This window comes from Trichogramma pretiosum, unplaced genomic scaffold (assembly GCF_000599845.2).
Source record: "Trichogramma pretiosum strain Unisexual culture from Peru unplaced genomic scaffold, Tpre_2.0 scaffold22, whole genome shotgun sequence".
Classification (NCBI taxonomy): domain Eukaryota; kingdom Metazoa; phylum Arthropoda; class Insecta; order Hymenoptera; family Trichogrammatidae; genus Trichogramma; species Trichogramma pretiosum.
Window position 1 is genome coordinate 274,049 of NW_019640932.1, and position 20,477 is coordinate 294,525.

Consider the following 20,477-nt stretch of genomic DNA (forward strand, 5'->3'; position numbering starts at 1 on the left):
ATACCTTTAAAATGAGACGTTGCAAAAGTAAATACGTCAATCCAGTCGCCTTCTGCATCAATTCAAAAAAAGCTAAAAAACGTCAATTTTGCGATTTTTCATCCCCCTTCATTGCCCCCCCATAACCGGGGGTTGGTCTATCGAGCTCTACATAATTTTTTTACGAAAAGTACATGTCTTGACCTAAAAAATGCGACCCTCAGAGTTAAAAAATATGCACCGGTGCCCGAGTTACAAATATTTGAATAATACGCAAAAATAGGTAAAAACGGCTATTTTTGGACCTTCGAGGGGCCCAAATTTGGGCCCTAAGGCCCCTAGAGGGCTAAAAATTTACCTGAAGGCTATTTTCACATACCCAAATAACATACTAAATTTTGGGGCAGATCCGAGAACCCCCCGCACAAAAGTTGTACATATATGAAAAAACTGCTCATATATATATATTAAGAGGGGTATGAACTAAAGACCGAAACGTTGAGAAAATATAGAACTTTAATATCAAAACCTGTGCCCTTTTATTCCAAATGACGATAAAGGTGAAATTGAAAGATGTAGAAAATAGTAAATTAAAAAAAAAATTTATTATTAATAAAAACTTACAGGCTATTTTACTGAATAACATTTGCACCTCAGTGTAAAAAGACAAGCTATTACGATCCCTATCGCCGATTCTCTGTCAAATCAACCGATCAACATTTTTTTATGCCTACTATGATGAGCACATTGTTTGGCCTATCAAAAATGTCCAAAAAAAGTATAGCACGATTGGGGTCTTCTGTGACTCATTTTCAGATGCCCAAAGTTGGCATTTTTCGCCTTTTTCTGAAATAGTTGCTAGTCATCTCTAGCCAGAAGTTCAGATTTAGTCATTGAATCTCCAGCCAATCAAAAAATTGCTTCTGAATACATAAAACAGATATATCATAATTAATATTATTGAAGCAAAAATGAACAATAGTATTGAATTGAGAATAACATCTACTTGCAGAACAACAAGAGCAGTTGAATGTTGAAATCAAGCATGTCAATCAGCAACGACTTCATGAGCTAGTCTTTGCGAAATGTTACTGATTTTGTGAATCAAACTATAGTAATATGACCTCTTCGTGGAACCTATCTTTACGCATAGCTCATAAATTTTCTTTGCAGTAACTTAAATGTCACTGGCATTAAAATTTCATCAATAGATAACATTGACAGTTACTGTAAGGAAAATGTATTGGGTATTATGTGTAAATGTCGAAAAGAAAAATAGGATTCATGAAGGGGTCATTATTATAGTGTAATCTACAAAATCAGTGTCATTTCACAAGAAACAGATCAACATGCTGAATTTAAAAATTTAACTTTCTTTGTTGTTCAACCAGTGAAAATTATTCTGAATGACAGTAACTTAAAACTTACCTAATGCAATATAACCTTTTTCCTCCGTCGAGGCATTGTTTGCAGCTCATCGGTTTTTTTACACGTGAAATCACCTAAACACGCGATCAACGAATGGAAATTGTTGATTTTATTTCATTTTCATTCTCAAAAGCGTTTTTTTGAGAATGAAAGTAAGCTCTCCCGGCGGTTATCTGCAGCTGCATCTAACCGTATGTCAGTCTTACTAACAATTAAGAGCTTGTAGCAGAAGTAAGTCTATATGGCTGCATCACTGACTTTGTCAGTTGGCTGCAGTAAGTATGCTTGCGCGGGTGATATTTTTTTATGCTTGAGCCGTTTAAGGTGATTGCTTAGCATACTTCGACAAGAAAATTCGCTATCATGATACAGGAGAAGTTAGTTTTCTTGTGATAAGAAGAGTCAATTTTCTTGCCACAAGAAGAGTGATTTCTTGTCACAAGAAAACCGTGTTTTCATGTCACATGATGTCAACTTTTCCAGTACTGGTATAATTATTTCGTTCAGTGTTGTTAGTACAGTACCATAAAATTGCGTACGATACTCGTGCCAAAAAGTGTTACTTATGAGTCGTAAGTTATGACTCTTGTATCGTAAAGTACTATTTACTTAAAATGATTGTGTACTTATCAATAGAAAAATCTAAACTCATTTTTTTAAATTTATTTATTTAAATAATATGTAAAATTAACAACATCACATATTAAAAAATATATCAAAAATGTTTATTGCCATCACGAATTTTCGGTTGTAGCTGCCAAGCATATATTCCATAAATCTTCATTTTTCAGCTTCTCGTTAATTATTTCACAGCAGAGAATCGGCAGTCGGTAGTTTATCAGCTCCATGAAAGGATCCAGTGTCCAACTCAAGAAAAATTTTTTCCATAGTTTCTCACATAAATGCAAGGCGCAAACCTTTCCATATTTGTGGGGGAGCTTTTCGGGTTTTTCCGAGTATGCTAATTCGAAGCAGTCCGAATAGGTGAGTCGTTTTTCTGCCTCTCGGGGTTGGGACCGAGTCAAATCGTAGAGTGACAGGCTCGGTTTGATGGTAATTTTTTTGGCCTCATTTACAAATCTTTCGTTGTTATACCAATGCTCGCCAAGGGCCTCCGAATTCTCCAACAATCCGTTCTTTGAGAAAAATGCCATGATCTTCAGGGCGTCACTTCGGTCCAATTCGTATGCTATATTCTGGAAATATTCAACGATGATTAGAGTCCCAGAGGCCAGTCTCAATTTAAAATTAATGTCTGTCTTCATTTGACCATGGCTTCAATTCCTCGTCAAAATAACTAAAACTAGATAAAGTCAAGTTAGACAGATCAACGCCATTATTCAACAGTTACTCGATCACGTGTGGCACAGTATTCGCCAGAGCTAATTGAAGTGGTGTCCGGCCCTTCTTATCCCGGGCATTGACATCTATCGGTTTGTTAATTTCTTTGTTGATCTTGAAGAAAAACTCGACCAAATCATCATTGCATTTTCTGTGGCAAAGAATATGCAGAGGCGTCAGTCCTTCCTCGTTGGCTAAATTTGGGTCTGCACCTTTTTTCAGCAGTGTACATCCCAATTTGTCAGTGTAATTCAAATCAAATCGGTTAAATATTTTAAATAACTCACAGAGCACGACATTCTTGTTAGAAAACCGGCGCAAAGACGCATGATGCACGGCAGTGGTACGACGCAACAGTGGCTTGCCGTCTTTATCGAATTCGGGCTTGTCCTTGTAGCCGCTGCGAGCCACAAACTCGATGAATCGAGCTCCTTGACGATAGTTCTGCTTTCCACCCATGCAATATACGGCATCCGTGAGAAGACAATCGATTTCTTCCCTTTGAAAAATATTTCCAAGATCTGGAAGTCCAGTATTCCAATTTTCGATTAAAGAACAAAGTTGACGGATAAACTTGCGTCGCTTCCTTTTGGCTTTCCAAGTAATCTTTTCCCGTAAGTTCCTTAGTTCTTGCACTTTTTTTTGGTTAAGATCATCCATGTGTTTGAAATGATTATCGTCGATTTCATTACCTTCCCCATCGATAGTTTTATCGGATTCGTTGTAGGCCGACATGTCTATCGTTTTCCGCATAAAAAATACGGGAAATACGGGAGCGGGACAAAATCTCCGGAGACAAAATCTCCGGCGACACAATCTCCGCGACTAAATCTCCGGGACAAAATCTCCGGGCGACTAAATCTCCGCCGAATTTAATTTTATATTATTATTTATTATTAGTGATAGTGTGTTTGGGTGCGTGATAGTGTGTTTGGGTGCGTAATAGTGTGTTTGGATGCGAGATAGTGTGTTTAGGTGCGTGATAGTGTGTTTAGGATGCGTGATAGTGTGTTTGGATGCGTGATAGTGTGTTTGGGTGCGTGATAGTGTGTTTAGGTGCGTGATAGTGTGTTTAGGATGCGTGATAGTGTGTTTGGATGCGTGATAGTGTGTTTGGGTGCGTGATAGTGTATTTGGGATGCGTGATAGTGTGTTTGGATGCGTGATAGTGTGTTTGGGTGCGTGATAGTGCGCATTTTTCTCCCGCGGGATTTTGTCTCCGGAGATTTTGTCTTGCGGAGATTTTGTCTTGCGGAGATTTTGTCTCCGGAGATTTGGTCTCCGGAGATTTTGTCGCGGAGATTGTGTCGCGGAGATTTTGGCAGCGGAGATTATGTCGGTAACCCAAAAAATACAGTCGATTATAATTTAAGGGTTTTTGTCACATAAATCACTTGGTTTGATCGATACTATATTTCTAGCTGTTCACACTGCAACGTCTTCACGTGGACTACGATCTACATGCAGTACGATCAATATAGAAATTAGAATGTGAACTTGTGGACAAAGCTGACGTATTCCACGCTCGACCAGACAGTGCGCTCGCGCGGGTCATTTTTTAGTGTATCGCAACTTTTCTAACTCGCCGTGGCTGGCGCAATTGGGCCTGAAAAAATATTGCACACATGCATTCCGATAGATTTTTGTCTTTTCTTTTCAATGGTGGTATCAGTTTTTCGAAAAAAGTTAATTTTCATGAAGAAAATTGACTTCAAAGTTAACTCAATTTTTCGGCAAGTATGAACCCTTCGATTTCATTCGTAGATATCCCAATCGATAGGTACTTTAATAACGAAGGTCTGTGTAAAATTTCAAGTTGGAGACTAAAACGGTTCAAAAGTTTTGAACAATTAAGTATCGGAAAACGTGGTTTTCGGACGGATTCTGGCCGCGCGCGCCTGCTCTCCGCTCAGCTGGTAGGAGAGGGGGTAACAGGAGTCGACGATAATAGACGCTTTTATAACGAATTTTCGGAACAAAATGAATTGACGTGAAATGCCACAGATGACAAATAGTAATCGAATTAAAAGTTCAATATTTTCGTCAATTTTGCTCAGATTGGGCTGAAATTTTCACAGAATACTCTTAAAAGTATAAACAATCAAATAAAACCATAAAAAAAATTCAAAATTTTTCGAGGTCAGGACCATACCCCCCCTTAACAAGCAGGTACTCGCTAGACACTTACGATTTTCTATAAATTGAAGTATAAGCTTTCTATTGATTGTATAAAAAACTTCTGTATGGCGCCGGTATCGCTGATTAATCGTAAGTATCAAATTATTAACTATTCGAAAAAAAAACTTTGAACGCGTTTTGCTTAAAATGATGTTTTTCGATATGGTCCCAGTGATTTCTCAAAAACTACTGGATCGATTCGTCTGAAATTTTAACCACTTATTTGTTACATATATGAGCAATTCTCTAAATGAAACGCATTTTTGGAGGTAGAATCGCGGCAAATTTTTTTTTCAACCTACGCGGATACGGACCCCCGGGAAATGTTTTTGGAGGTCCTTGGAACATGTAACCACGTAGGAACCATTGAAATTTCAATAGTGCTTACTTTTATAGCTACTTTTGTGATTTAGAGGACGAAAAATCATGTTTTCTCGCAAATTCGGCTAATTACTCAATTTCTAAGTCGCTGTAAAAGTATCAAAACTCATCTAAAAAAAATAACTGGCTACTGTGTTCGATAGGAAATTTTCTCAGCTTTCCAATGGTGTTATCAGATTTTCCGATAAGTCACACATTCACCGAGAAAATCGCCATCAAACATGCCAAGCTAAATATCTCGAAAAACTCGGTACGGAAAAAGTGATCTTTGAGGTTTAATTTCGATTTTTCCTCGTGAAAATGAAATTTATCGAAAAATCTGAGTGCACCATGAGAAAGCTGAGGAAATTTCCTATCGAAAACATATCTTCATTTATTTTTTTCAGTGGAATTACAATGTTATACATGGGAATTTCTTCGACTTACAATCGAATCGACTTACAATCGGTCGACTTACAATGAAACACGATGACAGTTATTTTTAAAAGTATCTCTTGTTTTAATTTAAAAAACTTGTGTAATCACAAATGTATCAAAACGTACAAGTTAATAATGATCAATAGGTTTAAAACCTAAATTAAACTGTATTGATTTTGTTTTTACTGCAGCAAGCTTCGTTACCATCGCTTAGTAAATTGATTTCAGCATTTTGAGAAACTTCAAAACTCAACTCATTCAAAAACTAAAATTCTATCGATTTTAATTGTAAAGAATTTTATATTTACATTATTAAAAGCTATGATACCTCTAGATATACATTAATACATTCGAAAGTACTTTAGAAATACCGTCGATTTTGTCGACCAACTGATGTTATTAATCGCAAAGCAGTGTGATGCCTTGGAGATATGAACAATAGCGCATTGCCACTCTTACCGACAAACGCTACTCGGAAACGTTAACGTTATTTTCAACAGCCAATAGTTTTGATTTTGAAACGCGGATATCAAATTTTTAGTATCATATTTAAAGTTTCCAACGTGCAAGAAAAATTTAATGCGTCTATATACCCATTTACAAAGTATGCACTCATTATAATGATTTGCAAAATTGATTTATTGAAAAATTCACAAATCAAATCAGCCCTCATTTTTGACCCATTAGCGATAGCGAGGCTAGATTAATAGGTATTTGTAACTTGTGCAAGGCCAATATAGCAGATCGTTTTTACGGTGAGGTAGTATTAAGTCTTATGTTCATCGCTTAAACAGTTTGGTGATATGATATGGGTATTGTTAACAAGTTGATGCCTTGCGCATAGATTAAGCAATGCTAAAAATCAATATTCTAAAAAATATCTTTTTCACCCTTTCATTTTTAACATGACAATTTTCAGAAAAAATATCATTAAATTTTCCCTTCTGTATTTTTTAAAATCAATAAATTTAGTGAAAATATTTATATACAATGTATTATAGGTAAAATGTGACTGTCGATGCCATTTGAGCATGATTAATAATTTTGTAGGAAAAAGTATTCGTAAATTGATTAGGAAGATCCTGTGAAGAGTTTGGAGAAAAATCATAGATGCACAAAAGAGGAAACACAGATGAATGCATCAAATGAGTCAGTGATCTAAAGCAGTGGCAAGCGCGCGCAACCTATCCGGTTGGAATCTAGGTTATGAGTGCTAGGCCAAGCCGCGGGGGAAAATCGAACACTACTTACTTCATCCCTCTCTCCTACTTTCTCTTCTCTTTTACTCGCGACGGGTTGACTCATTGAATACTGTTGGAAAAGTTAGGGAATAGAGCATTGTACTCAAAATTTCTTTTAATTCGATTATCAAAATTTCTTATTTATTTATGAGTTTTTATTTTGTCTCATCATAAGAATAGACAGAATATGAAGCATTGATTCAGCAAAGTTTAGTTCGTTGCTTAAATATGTTTATTTCATGCATCAATGTAGCGTACTCACCCGTGTTTTTAATTTAGTTTTATTTTAGTTTTATTTACTTTTTTTAACGAACTTTTGACGTCTTCTTCATAAATCATTATGCGACGATTATCTAACGCCATTGTGTCGGTGCACAACGCACTAATGTCTTATGTGACGTATAATTAAAAAAAAAAAAAATACGAAATCATTGACTTAATTATTTTTATTAGAATCATAATAAATAGAAGTTTATAAAAATGTTCTATTTTTATAGATATGCTAAAAAAATTACATCTTCGATTGCCTTTTTTTGAATCGAAAGGTGCTGTTTTTACTATTCATATCCACATTGAAATTATAAATTACAAATGGATGAATTTTCTATAGTCTACTAATCAAACGTTCATCCGCAACAAGATTATTTGCTTAATATAAGCTCTCTATCTTGCATTACTATAAATTTTAATAACGCTCATTGAGAGATTATCTCGTGCCTTTCATTCAAGCGCACGTCCACAAAATAAAGTGAATACTAGCACTTTTTTAACATTAGATTTATTCGTTTGTGATTCATTCTCAACATTTTGATAAATTTATTTAATTTTGATGTTCTTTGAAAATGTAGCCTGTCAATCATGAATTATCGTTGAACAAATTGTAATAAATAGAATCTTTTCAATTTTAATAGCCTATAAGAAACAAATCCAGTCGATTTTACAAAAAGTTTTTCGATAACCTCGATTTGGCACCGACCACCGAACAGAAGCTTTCAATATTAAAAAATTTCACACTATATTTAATTACTCTTTTAGCCATGTGGATTTTGAATTTGCTGTATCAGGTGAGTTAGCAACAGAAACGACCATGACCCTTGGCCAGTGTAACACGCCAGATTTTCGCTTTCATACTTGGACCGTATCAACGAGAAAGATTCTCGTCGATAAGATATGACATAAAATACGAAAGGATTTCATGTACACGCATTATATTATTTGTTCGCATTACATCGCATGTAACGAACGCACATGATGCAAAATCGCACATTAAAACTTGAAAATTTTGATTCGCGTACGTAAACGGAAAACGTCGAGCAGTCAATATATCTCGATACAGCAGTCCTCCCCGGGGGAGTGACGCGATTGAAAATTTATCGGAGCTGCAGAAATTTTTCCGTATCAAGAGTAATTGAAAACGTATTTACATTGCAAGATATATATATTTTATAAGTATCTCTAAACTTGGCTGAATGAGCATGCTAACCCAATTTTCTTTGGTCGGGCTCGTAGCGAGTGCATATAGCCACGTTATAGATAGTCCCCACCCGCGTGCGCTCCTCGTCGGCTCCTCGTGTCATCGATCCGTGAAGGAGAGGTCGCCCTCCGCGCGCAGACTGCAGCGGCTGAAAGAGAGAGAGAGAGAGAGAGAGAGAGAGAGAAATATAGATGCACTTTCACCCGTTTGCGCGCTGATTATTAAGATACGGCTTAACGACAAGCCTTATACAATCTGTGCGCCAGTATATTCTACCTGGTGCCAACCCCACCGAAGCTTGATATAGCATCTCGAGTACGATGACAATCAACGACGAGATGAGCTCTGCACGTATAGATGAGCTGCAATCAAAGTCATGTAATAGCAGCAACTGCGTCGCGATATCGCGAGCTCATTTCTTTTTCTCCACCGCGTGTCCATGTCGCGAGCGCAACTGCGTCTCACTGCTTCGAGGAATACATAATGAAACGTGCTTGAAAATTGTTACATATTTATCAGCGCGAAACGCTTAGGAGCCGCAGCCTCTTCCTCGTCTCGTTCGCATTGTCTGGCATATACATGATATATACAGATCCTTGCGGACAATTATGTATGTGCATGTGGCGGGATATTACGTCCCATACACATAACTGAGCGTGCAGCATTCTTCGTTAATTAAATTCCTGGCGTGACTCGCCTGAATTCTGGTGGCAGCTGCTGCTGGCTAACGCTGACCTTGCATCGATGGGAAACAACTTGCTCAATATTATGATTGTGCGCGTACGATAACTCTATTTTTCCAGCTCGGCGATTCTCCATTTTCTAATGCAACACTGCTGCGTCTTTTTTTCTTTGACATCGAAACTTCAACTAGCCTCATGAAAATTTTTGTCATTTTAATTATTGACAATATTCAACTTTTCGAGGTGAAGATCGCAATGTGACTTTTTCAGACTTATTCGTGTCTTGTAAAAAAGCTCTGCGTTACCTAGCAGTGGCACAACTTTGACAATAGTTTCTGGCTTCTTCACTCTCGACTTTTTAGATTCTGATAAAAGAAACCTATAGCTATAAACCACGTCTTCCTTGACTCGAACAGTCGAGGATTTATCTTAATGCAACGACATTGCAGGAGCAACCGAAGCGGATCGTAAAAGATGAGGAATTAATCCAAGCAATTCTACTGCTTTAATCGAAACTTGAAGCGTACGTATAAACACAGCTATAGAAATTGCTCGGATTATTAAAAATGTTGACTAATTGAAAGTACGATTATGTTATATGGGATGTGCACTAGCGTGATAACTGCAGTGTAGCCTGTCGTCGCAGGGCCGAGTTTGTGTCGCATGACGAGGCTTTCTCTCTCTACGCCTATATGAACAGCGAGCAAGTTACCTGGATGCGTGAAAACTTGCTAATTAGAAGTAGCCTAGGTGCAGTACATTGTAGCTCAAGGAATTTACACTCGCTACGTGTATATAACTCGAGGTAACGCACAATCTCGAGCGGACATTAAGGCGATGACGTAGCATGTATCCCGGATCGTCGTTACTGGTTGTTAAAGTCGATTAGAAGTTTGCTGCGCCAAGTAACCTGTCGTCGTCCTCTTCATTTGCCCTTTCATTCTGTGCAGCCCGTATACTTGCTCGGCAAACCGAGCGCACTTTGTGATTCCTCGTATGACATCGAGCAACGAGTAGGTACAGGCACAAAACAAGCATTTAGTCTTTAATTTTTCACGATTTCTCAAATGACTCGTAAGTCTTCCTTTTTTTCATAGTCATTAAGGTTTATATATCTTTTTTCCTCAATGGTCGTTACAAAAAAATGGTTTTTCTCTCCTATTGACAAGAAAAACTGAAGCCCCAATAATCTTGGGTGAAAAGGTGAGTATCTGGCCCCTGTAATCCTCAAAGGTACAAATATTTTATTTGAAGCATTTGCAGCATTCATAAAGCTCTTGTAAGTAATGTACAATTTTTTATCAAAGACCTGTTTCGTATCTACGCAGAGGCGCCTCGAATACGCATTAATGACCTATCTCTTTTGAGACTGCATTAACTCGGCTGAAATGGCCAAATGGCATAGTGGCTGGAAGACAGATTCGCGCGCGGCGAAGGCTTCTATATAGACACGGACCGATGCACACAAGCTTCCCTCGGGGGCTGCAAATCGATGGACCGGCCCTATAGCTCTTCTCTTATTCGCATGGCACCCTCCCAATCAATGTCTGTACCTGCAAGAGCGCTTTTCTTTTTTCAGCTAAAGCTTTTAGCTTCCATACTCATCATTTTTAGAACCTGAAGCTTTTTCACTTGTCTTCATACTTTTCATTGTATAATCTATGCATGGTAAGCTAAAAAGCCTCGATCTAATGAACAATTTTTATTATTCATTGATAAATGAACGAATTGAAAATGTTTGTTTCCTATTTTCATTGAACACATATCAAATAACATGAACTAATTGTATAACAGTCCTTTTCAACGTTTGCTTACTTCTTATGTACACTTTAAAAAGAGACATTAGTAATGGATTATTAATTGTATGACAAATTAAATACATTTCAACTAAATTTAACATGAATTAATAATTCTCCAATTGGCTTTGAAAAATTTGACGTATTCGACTGTTGTCAGATAATTGATTTTCACTTCGGTTAATTGAATTTATATCTCCTGAATTATTTTCTTTTTCTCTTTTTGGATTTGGAATGAACAATCCGATGAGAAGTGCAAGGCCACAGATTGCAGAAAATAACCATATCACAGTGTCAATGCCAAAACGATTGATGATATTAATTATGAAGCATAAAAATACTGAACAAGATAACCAGCCAATGCCAACTGAAAAAATAATTATTTAAATCAATCGTACATTATTAAACGAATTGTACCAATTTATGTGCAAAAAAAGTAAAACTTGCCGATCACTGACGGAGTTACCACTCGTAGTTGTAGAGGAAACGAATCGAACATTATTGTCCAACAGGCAGCACCGAAACCTAAACCATAAAGACCAAAGAAACTCGCACTGTGAACGTAAAGATGCCATTCCGATTCGAAGACAATAACTCTCTGCACATTTTCTCTCATGATGTCGTGAAAATGAAAGCCTGAAACAGAAAGTCCGCACGACACGCTTGAATCATATAGCTGTTGCACTCGCTCTCTCAAACATACCCAACAATAATGCAAATAACGACATGAGACAGGTGCTGAGCAGCAGCATGATTCTCCGGCCGGTCCAACGAACCATGGCTGTGGCCAAAAGGGCCAATGCAGCTTGTGACAGACAGCTGTGCAAGCTCATCTCAGTGGCCGTGAATCTGCGCTCGTAAGGAGAAGCTATGCTGCTAAACTCGGCGAACGATACGAAATTTGCCGTGAGTAATTGAATTCCGCTCAACTGGCGACATATTTCCAAAATGAGGGTCAACATCACAGTTCTCCAGTAAGACCATTCGCGCAACGCTGTACATTTCGCCTGTAAAAGCGTAAAAAATCATATTGATAATTCGTTCATCATTCGCAAGCCAACTTTATCGTAAGCGATAGTTGTTGGCCCACCATTGGCAACATCATTTTTTCCACGTCGCGCTCGATTCTTTGGCATTCGACGTTCAAGTACTCCTCATCTTTGCGTCCATGCAATTTCATCAAGATGCTTTTGGGCTCTCTCAACGAATAGGGACTGGGCGGCAAGAAGCACGAGAGGCCGAGCGCAGGCAAACAAGTCAATGCACAGTAGATCGTGTAAAAAGTCAGATCCGTGCTTTGGTGTTGGTAGATCAGATGAGCGAAGCAGTAAGACGCCGCGACTCCGAGGCTGAGGGCCGCCTGCTGGTAGAACAACAGCACGTCGCGTGCCTTGGTCGAGGCGATCTCGCTCAAGTACAGAGCTATGAGTACGTACAGACCGCCTACGCCCATGCCGCTCAGTAGTCGACCCAAAACGAGCAACACCACCTGTTTAGATATTTTTTTCAAGTTTATTTTACCATATATCCCTATGTGACCCTTCGACCGTTGCCTACCGGGGAAATCCACTTATAGTTTTTTTCCATTATTACAAGAGACAGGTATAATGTAATATTTCTTTGATTTTAACTTAATCAGCGAAAAATAACATTTTTCATTTTTTTCAAGCTATTTTAGTAGCACTTGGCACTTTGACACAAAATATTTGTCACATTGTTTTTTTCTTTTTAACGATAATTCTCAACTTCAAGAAAATTTATGTATTTTTATGCTCTTCATCGCTCGTACGTTTACATTTAGAAAATATTTTTTAATCTAACTCTGTAAAATTTGAAATTCATTTCATTAATCTAAAAAGTTATGAGAATATGGAAAAAAAAAAAAAAATAGAATTTAGTAAGTCAGACGATAAATACATATTTTTTTATAACAACTCAATCTATAACAATCGTGGTTGATATTAATTTTTCATAGTTTTGAAGTATCAATTCGATAGAAATAATACTGTATGAATATCTAAAAAAAAATCAATTTCTGTTTAAAAATTTTTAAAGTGCAGTTTTCGAATTCTTCGCGTATATTTTGTAAATATAAAACTTTTAACCTAAGGTGATTAACTTCTTATAAAAAAATCATGTTCAAGAGGTCAAGAAACATTAAGAGAACGTGGGTGAATCCATCTAAATATAATTGGCCGAGTTGACTCGGCTGACTATTTCTTAATCTCACTCGCTCGCTGTCCAAGTAAGTGAAATGTGATCCAGGTTATTTTGTTTGTTAGATGAATTTTTTTTTCTCTTTTTTTATTAACACGGCAAAAAAGTCTATTTCGTTCCGGCAGCCGCTGCGGCTATGTAAATAGTGCTCACGCCCATAGTCATCCAAACCCCATTTAATTTATCTCACGAGTGACTGCGCGACAACGAGCATTATATCGCCAAGTCACTCGACCTATTTCATCGTTTCGTATATTTTTCAGCCGACATTTAATTAACCTGCTCTCGCTCGATCTCTATAATTATACATTTCACCACGCGGAGAGAAGCAATTTTGTCCGAGCCTCTGTCGTTTGCTCATTGACTCGATCGCTCGGAATACCGCTGACAGTTTGGAAAAAAAGGATTTTTTCCTCCCTATGCACGGCTCGTACGAGCGAATCAATCTTTGATCGCGATCATGTGCTTCGGCATACGCAAGCCACTGCAACGTTCATCAAAACTGACCGGTTGTGCCTCGAAATCGACGAAATACGTCAAAAGCCATCCAAGAGCGATGAGAAGCGTGGGCATGAAAAATCGCAAAACCGACGAGGGAGCCGGTCTACCAATGAAATGTACGAAGGCAGGTAAAAGCAAAGCTCCGATGCATGTTCCAAGGCAGAGAGACACGGTCGCAGGGCCGGAAATATAGTCGTTCGGAAAATTCTTCACTTGCATCACGAAGCTCGCCACTGAATTCCAGCCTATCGCTACGCCCATAGCGAAACTATGCGTCGCAACTGCAAACAAGAAAGAAACTAGAGTTTAATGACACTCTCTCTCTTTTCGCTCTTCCTCTGCACTTGAACTCGAGCGCTGACCTTCGTCAAATTGCTCGAGTCGAAAATACCGCGTGGCTTTGAAAGTGTTGACGTGTTTACGAGATTCTTTTGCAAAAAGACAGAATCACACTTATTGTGCGCAGTCAAATTTTAGAGAAAGATTAAGTGCTCGGTTAAGCGCGCGTGTGTCAGGAAACGAGAGAAGCGCAGGAAGAGTGAAAAACTACATTTAATGGTCGCACCACTGAATTACCCTAATTGAGCTAATTATAATAAATTTAAGAATTAAAAAGCAAGTTAGCAGCTCGGTAATACGAGTCGAAAATTTTCGTAATTCTCGCTGTACGTTGACTGAGTGATAATTTTAGATAGATTGATAGCTCATTTAGTGGATTTTAGATGTCTGTCATAATTCAAACGTCATCAACGAAAATCTCAATGGGACTCGAGTTCGTTACAAACGAGTGCATTGAATAGCTGACCTTGATTGACTTACCGTACAAAGCGACGGCGTGCTGATTCGCCATCAGACTGGTCGTAGTTGAAACAAAACCAGTTAATTTCGGTCTTCTTGGTGACTCTTTTCCTCCAACCATCTTCAATATTGCACTTGGTTAGCACGAAATCACATTAATTTTTATGGAATTTTATAATTAAAATTATAGGTTAAGGAGTCTAGAGCGCATACTCTTGATAAACACACGGTCACATTTATTGTTCTATATACAGGTTCCTGTTCGCGTATTAAGGGTTGACATTTGTTTTTCAACGATATAGAGAGAGAGAGAGAAAGAGAGAGAAAGAGAGAAAAAATAAAACGAGAAAAATAATAATTATATTCTTTCGCATTAGTCACCGACAGAATTAATGTTTGGCAATGCACTGCGTATAATTAGCTATTACGTTGAAAACACACAGTCCACTTACTTTTAAGTAATTAGTTATGTATATTAATCTGCAGTGATAAACGAGTAAACAGCAGCTCCGTGGAAAGAGAGAGAGAGAGAGAGAGAGAGAGAGGAGAGAGAGAGAAACAGCGCGAATATGAAAATCAATTATTGATCGGAAAAGAGCCGTACTCGAGCGCGAGCGTTAATGTGCGGTTTGTGATTAATTCAACCGACTGCCAATCGCGACGAATTCCATTCAAAAAGTCATAAAAAGAAAATGAGAGAGAAAAAGAGGGAGTGAGAGAACGGTAGCGCGTGATGTAGAAATAATAAGAAATGAATCGCGTACATGAAATCTTTTTAATACATTCACTTGCCGCTTTTCCATTTTGATTTTATTTTCTACAAAAGCTTACAATGCACTTTGTGCGCGAAATCCCATGACTCGTGAAATACGAGTTTTAAAGAGAACAAAATATCGATGCTACAAGGGAGTCATGCATCGCGAGCTCGTCGCTTTACTCTTCTTTCCTCTGTTCCTCTCTACTCTTTCTCTCTCTCTCTCTCCCCTTGTGTGCGTAAGCTTTTATTATTCCTTGATCCTTTTACTTTATATATAGGACGAATAAAAAGGAAGAAGAAGAAGCAAGAAGAGCAATCGACTCGAGTAGAAAAGCACAGAGAGTCGTTGTAGTATTAGAAAACTAGGGGGAAATCGATTTATAACCGGAAACCCTGCGAGACTCCTTTACATATTAGGGTTCGGAGATATGAGCTTTTCTTAAAACGAGATGAATATCATTAAGCCGCCTCTGACCCTTGTCCTAGCTCGAAACTGTAACACTCGCAGATCGTGACAAAATCAATGAATCTTTTTGTGGCTTCGCTCATTACCGAGTCGAGTCGGTTACGTTTTATTTTCTCTTCGTTTTTTTTTTACCTTTGCTTAAAGCCGCGCGCGCGCTACCGAGGGTCTTTCAATCATATTGGCGCAGCTGTCTGGAAAGTTCTCGTTTCCTCGGATTCGATCGCGCTGCGAAAACTTGCAATGTATAAGGACGACGATTTTAACGTGCACTCCTCGAGGCCGTTATTCCTTCCTTCGACGGATCCATTGAAAAAGAGACGTCTTTGGCAGAGGGAAAACTAAAACAAGGTTCTCGCGCCCGCGCTCCCGCTCGCTCGCATGAGAATCGATAAAGCACGCCAATGGAAAATTATTCCGGCGATTTTAGCGAGCGAATTTCGAACAAAGGAGCGCATAATGCACAGAGCTCGAGTTAGCTCCCGCTAAAAGATAGTAATTAATTGAAGCAACGAATAATTTGGACGCGCATTATCAAGATAAACAGATTCTCTCGCCGAAGCGCCCACGCACACACGTATCGGATCGAGCTTTGAAATTCTTCGGTCGACGCGAGCTCGCCTCGTTACACGAGATATCATATTTTCGTGTATATATTGTGTACACATATATACTAACAGCTCGACGCAATTTGAATTCCTATGCTAAATTCGAGTCGTGTTATACGCGTTTACATTATACGCGTATAACGTGTGCTTGTGTATTTGCGTGGGTATGTATACGCACACACGACGGCTCGCCATTTTCATGATAGCAGCCAGTGCATATATATACGCGAACGGCCTAGAGAACACAAAGATAAGCTCTGGTGTTTAAACCTTTCCTCGCACCTATTGTGCGACTCGCTGAATGCCTTTCATGGGTACATTAGAGAGGCATTTGTAAGTAAAATACGTAATTACTACGTGCGCGCGCGAGCGAGCCATGAAACCATTCAAAAACGGGTACGAAGAGAGCTCCGACGTGCATAAGCACGCATAAGCACGCGGCTACATACTTTTGAAATATTCCTAGCGAGCAGTGGTCTGCAAGCGCTAATAGCATTGAAAGTAATTCCGCATAGGTTCCGTGTACTCAAATTAACGTTTAGTTATTTTTCAGCTCTACTATGCGAAAAATATTATTAAATCGTCGCAAAAGTTTCGGCGTGGCCCACACAATTCTTGGCACACGCGTGCGACTGACAATCATTCACGTTTTCGAGTAATTTTATTGGCTAAGTCGCTAGAACAGTGCCTTCGTTGGCGTGGTGCAAAAGCTCGCGCGTTATACCTCTCAAAAAATTGCACATAGCCTAAATACTAGCCTGAAAGTTACGTTCGTAAATGTATCTTTTCAAGCTTCGTTTTTAATGACAACAAAGTCGAATTTTTCGTTATTGGGACTCGATCGAGATTTAGTCCAAGTTCTACCATAGAAAACAGCTTGCTCGCAGAATGAAACTTATTTTTCGTTAAGCTTTTTATCGACTGTTGACATTCTGAACAATTTCATAAATTTTTTAACATGGGGCACGTTTTCTGAAAATAACTTTGAACACGATCGTCTCATCGTGTACGTGCCTTTTCATCGGTCAGCATAAATATTTGTATTTATAGTGTGTACGTTTCATTTACTTTTTTTGGATTTATTTCCTTTATTTGCAGCTTTATTTAAGTGTGGAATCATTTTGTACGATATATAAATAAAAGCTCGAGAGCACGTTCAAGGCTGCTGCTGGTACTGCTGCTGCAACTGCTCGCACGATGACCACGAGGGTACTTTTATTGTAACGAAACAGTTACTCTCGTACGATGGTTATTTCTATTATCAAGTGGAATTTGCCTAAAGCCTCCTCATTACAATCTCAGGGTTTTATTTGTATACAGGCCACGAGAGGAGAGAGAGAGAGAGAACATTCGCTCGCTAAAAGCTCACTATATGTAAAGCTATTTTCATCAAATGACTTGTTGTTTCGAACGCGCTGCGCTTACAAGAAGAGGAAAAAAATCGAGCTCCAGTCGTTCTTTTTATCGCTATCTCATTTCTAATGCGATGTTGCAAGAGAGCAGTTGCAATGGCAGTATCGACATTCTCAGCGGTTATAATTTCGCTCCAGGCGTTTCATTCTTCTTTTTTTCCTTTTGCTCGAAAAATCGAGGAGGCAAGCAATGCGAGCTTGCGTATGGGTAAGCCACTTGCGAGGATTAAAATGTTGCATATACGTTGATCCGACTGGAGTGTGCACGCGTTTATGCTGCGCGCGAGCTGCTGGCTGGCAAATCCGATTGTATACTTGGACAAAGAAAGCATTTCGAGAGAGCACGAGAGAGAGAGAGAGAGAGGGAGAGAGGGAGGGAGCAAAAAAGCGCCAAACCTGAGTCGATATTCGAAAATATCCAATATAAACCATTCGATTGTGTCGCGCCGATCGACACTCGGTTGAAGCCACCCGCACTAAACGTTGCCCCGCTCGCGCGCGCGCGCATACACACATGTACACACGCAGGTATAACACACAATACACTATACGTGTATATATATGCACGCATTTCGTCGCTGCTGCGCGTCCGAGTTGCCTTATTTTTAATCGACCTTTTAATTCTCTTGTTTTCCACATCCGCACGTGTATCGGGTGGGAACTATTTTTGCCATCTCAATTAATATGTCTGAATGCAAAAAGCCGAGCTCTCGCTCTCGCGCGTCAATTGCAGCTTGCGAAATCGAACACACGTATATGATGCATATGCAGAGGCGATCGATCGATATATAATATACGCGATGAGGGAGTTTTGTCCTTCGAACGAGAAATGACGGGAGGGCACCGTATTTCGGGGCAAAATATGAAAAGAGCGCGGACCAAGTGGCCGTACGCTCCGGAGGCCACAGCTCCGAGATCGACGAAATCTCTCGGCGTTACATATAGCAATTGCCGCTCGAAATGAACGTCGATTGTAAAAAATCGTGCATCCCATGAATCGTAACTTTGCACGTATCATACACGAGAGAAAATAATACGGCGAGCTTGCGAGCTTGCGATCGAAGAAAGTTACAGGGTTGCAGGGCTCTCTTCGTATGAGCTGCTGTTGCTACTGTTGCTGCTGCTGCTGGTGTATGTAACGTCGGGCGCGCATCGATAGGTCAGTGAGAATCGATCGGGTTTTATTATAAATTAATTTTCAAAGCCAAGTCGGACTAGTGCACATCCACCAGCAGCGGAGCATCGATCTGTTTCACACGATGCACATATGTATATAAGTAAATAGGCATGTATATATATAATACACAGGCTGTGCATTATGCACGTATACACTGGATGCGCGTTCAGTGGCGTGAGCGCGATGTAATAGGCGCGCACATGCATCCATGCATGCATGCAAGCTTTATATTATAGCATACAAAACGAAAGGCATATCGCTCGGTGCGCGAGGAAACCCAACGAGGCTTGGCAAATGAAAAAGTGTTCCCTTCAAAGTGTATATCGTCTGAGCGCGCTCACGACTCTCTGTGTGTCTGTGTCTGTATGTGTGTGGGTGTGTGTGTTGCTGAGGTCCACAGCAAGGAGGGCGAGAAAGAGAGAAGACAATCGGCGGAAGGCTTGGGAAAAGACAGCAGGAAAAAACCACCCTCTCTTCGGCCCGGAATGCCCTCCTCCCCCCCTCGATCCGCGCGCAGCCGGTGCATTACGCCGAGTCGAGTCGTGTGCATACTGCAGCCAGCAGCAGCAGCAACAGCAGCAACAGCAGTCGCGCGCACATTCAGCAACAGCAGCAGTGTACGTATTAGCTGCACACGTCTGCGCGGAAAACCGAGAGGAAGCGAGAAAGAAAGGGAAAGAGGAGTTATATGTATACGCAAAATCCTCCCCACTTTTCAAGTTGGCAGTAGCAGCAGAACTGGCAGCATGTGTGCAGAGCGCGCGCGTGGCTACCCCCTCTCAGGCGGCGGTGCGCTCGGTGTCTGAGCAGCAGCAGCAGCAGCATCAGCAGCAGCCGCAGTGTACCTCGATTCTCGAGCAGTTTTCGCGCGACCAGCCAAGTCAACAGCGAAAGGAAAAATCGCGACCGTGCGTAAGCGTCGACGGAACTTCCTTATACAGTGCTCAATCTGTATATATATATAATAATAATAATAATAATAAAAAAAGAGTAATAAAAATAATCATAATAAACGCACTATCTTTGGCGTCGTCGTCGTCGTCTTCGTGCAGCAATAGCAGCGGTAGCAGCAGACTTGCAGTCTCATATCGTTTATACACGTTGCTGCACACATGTCCACATGATACCTAAAGAGAAAAATCAACCCTTTCGTAAACACATATCGAGCCTCGAGCTGCTGCGAATGGGCCGTGCTAAAGCGGCATCGCTCCAGTGTGACTTTGTCGACTTGCGGAAACAATAAATAAACAACGACAGCAGCAGCAGCAGCAGCAACAAAGAAATAAATTGAAAGTGATTGTGAAAAGTAAAAAAGTCAAATAGTCAAAAAAAGAGTCGCTTGTAAAGATAAATAGAGGCAGGCGTACATATTTGTTTACGGAGCAAGCTAGAGAAATGAACGTCGCCTCGGTATCGAGCGACGAAAAGTGCAGCGAATTTTAAATTTATTTATAATTTACAAAAGTGAGTTTGGCTGTGATATGATTTTGTACAGTGCCGAAGAGACGCTGATTTCTGCGCGTTTTGCCGAGGATCGCGAAGCTTTGACAGGGTGAGTACACGATCGCAGACATACATATGTATAGATACGAGTAAATTTGGTGTGTATGTGTACGTACGTCGATC

General features: G+C 39.6%; 1 protein-coding gene across 1 annotated transcript; it reads right to left on the reverse strand.

Annotated features, from left to right (window-relative positions):
- Positions 1–11,025: 11,025 nt before the first annotated feature.
- Positions 11,026–15,008, reverse strand: LOC106648726 (sugar transporter ERD6-like 18). Its single transcript, XM_014365806.2, has 7 exons — positions 14,887–15,008; positions 14,456–14,555; positions 13,643–13,917; positions 12,009–12,407; positions 11,622–11,925; positions 11,366–11,554; positions 11,026–11,285 (listed from the first exon to the last, which is right to left on the reverse strand). Exons 2-7 carry the CDS (start codon positions 14,553–14,555, stop codon positions 11,026–11,028), a joined length of 1,527 nt encoding a protein of 508 aa, XP_014221292.1. The 5' UTR covers positions 14,887–15,008.
- Positions 15,009–20,477: the final 5,469 nt, after the last annotated feature.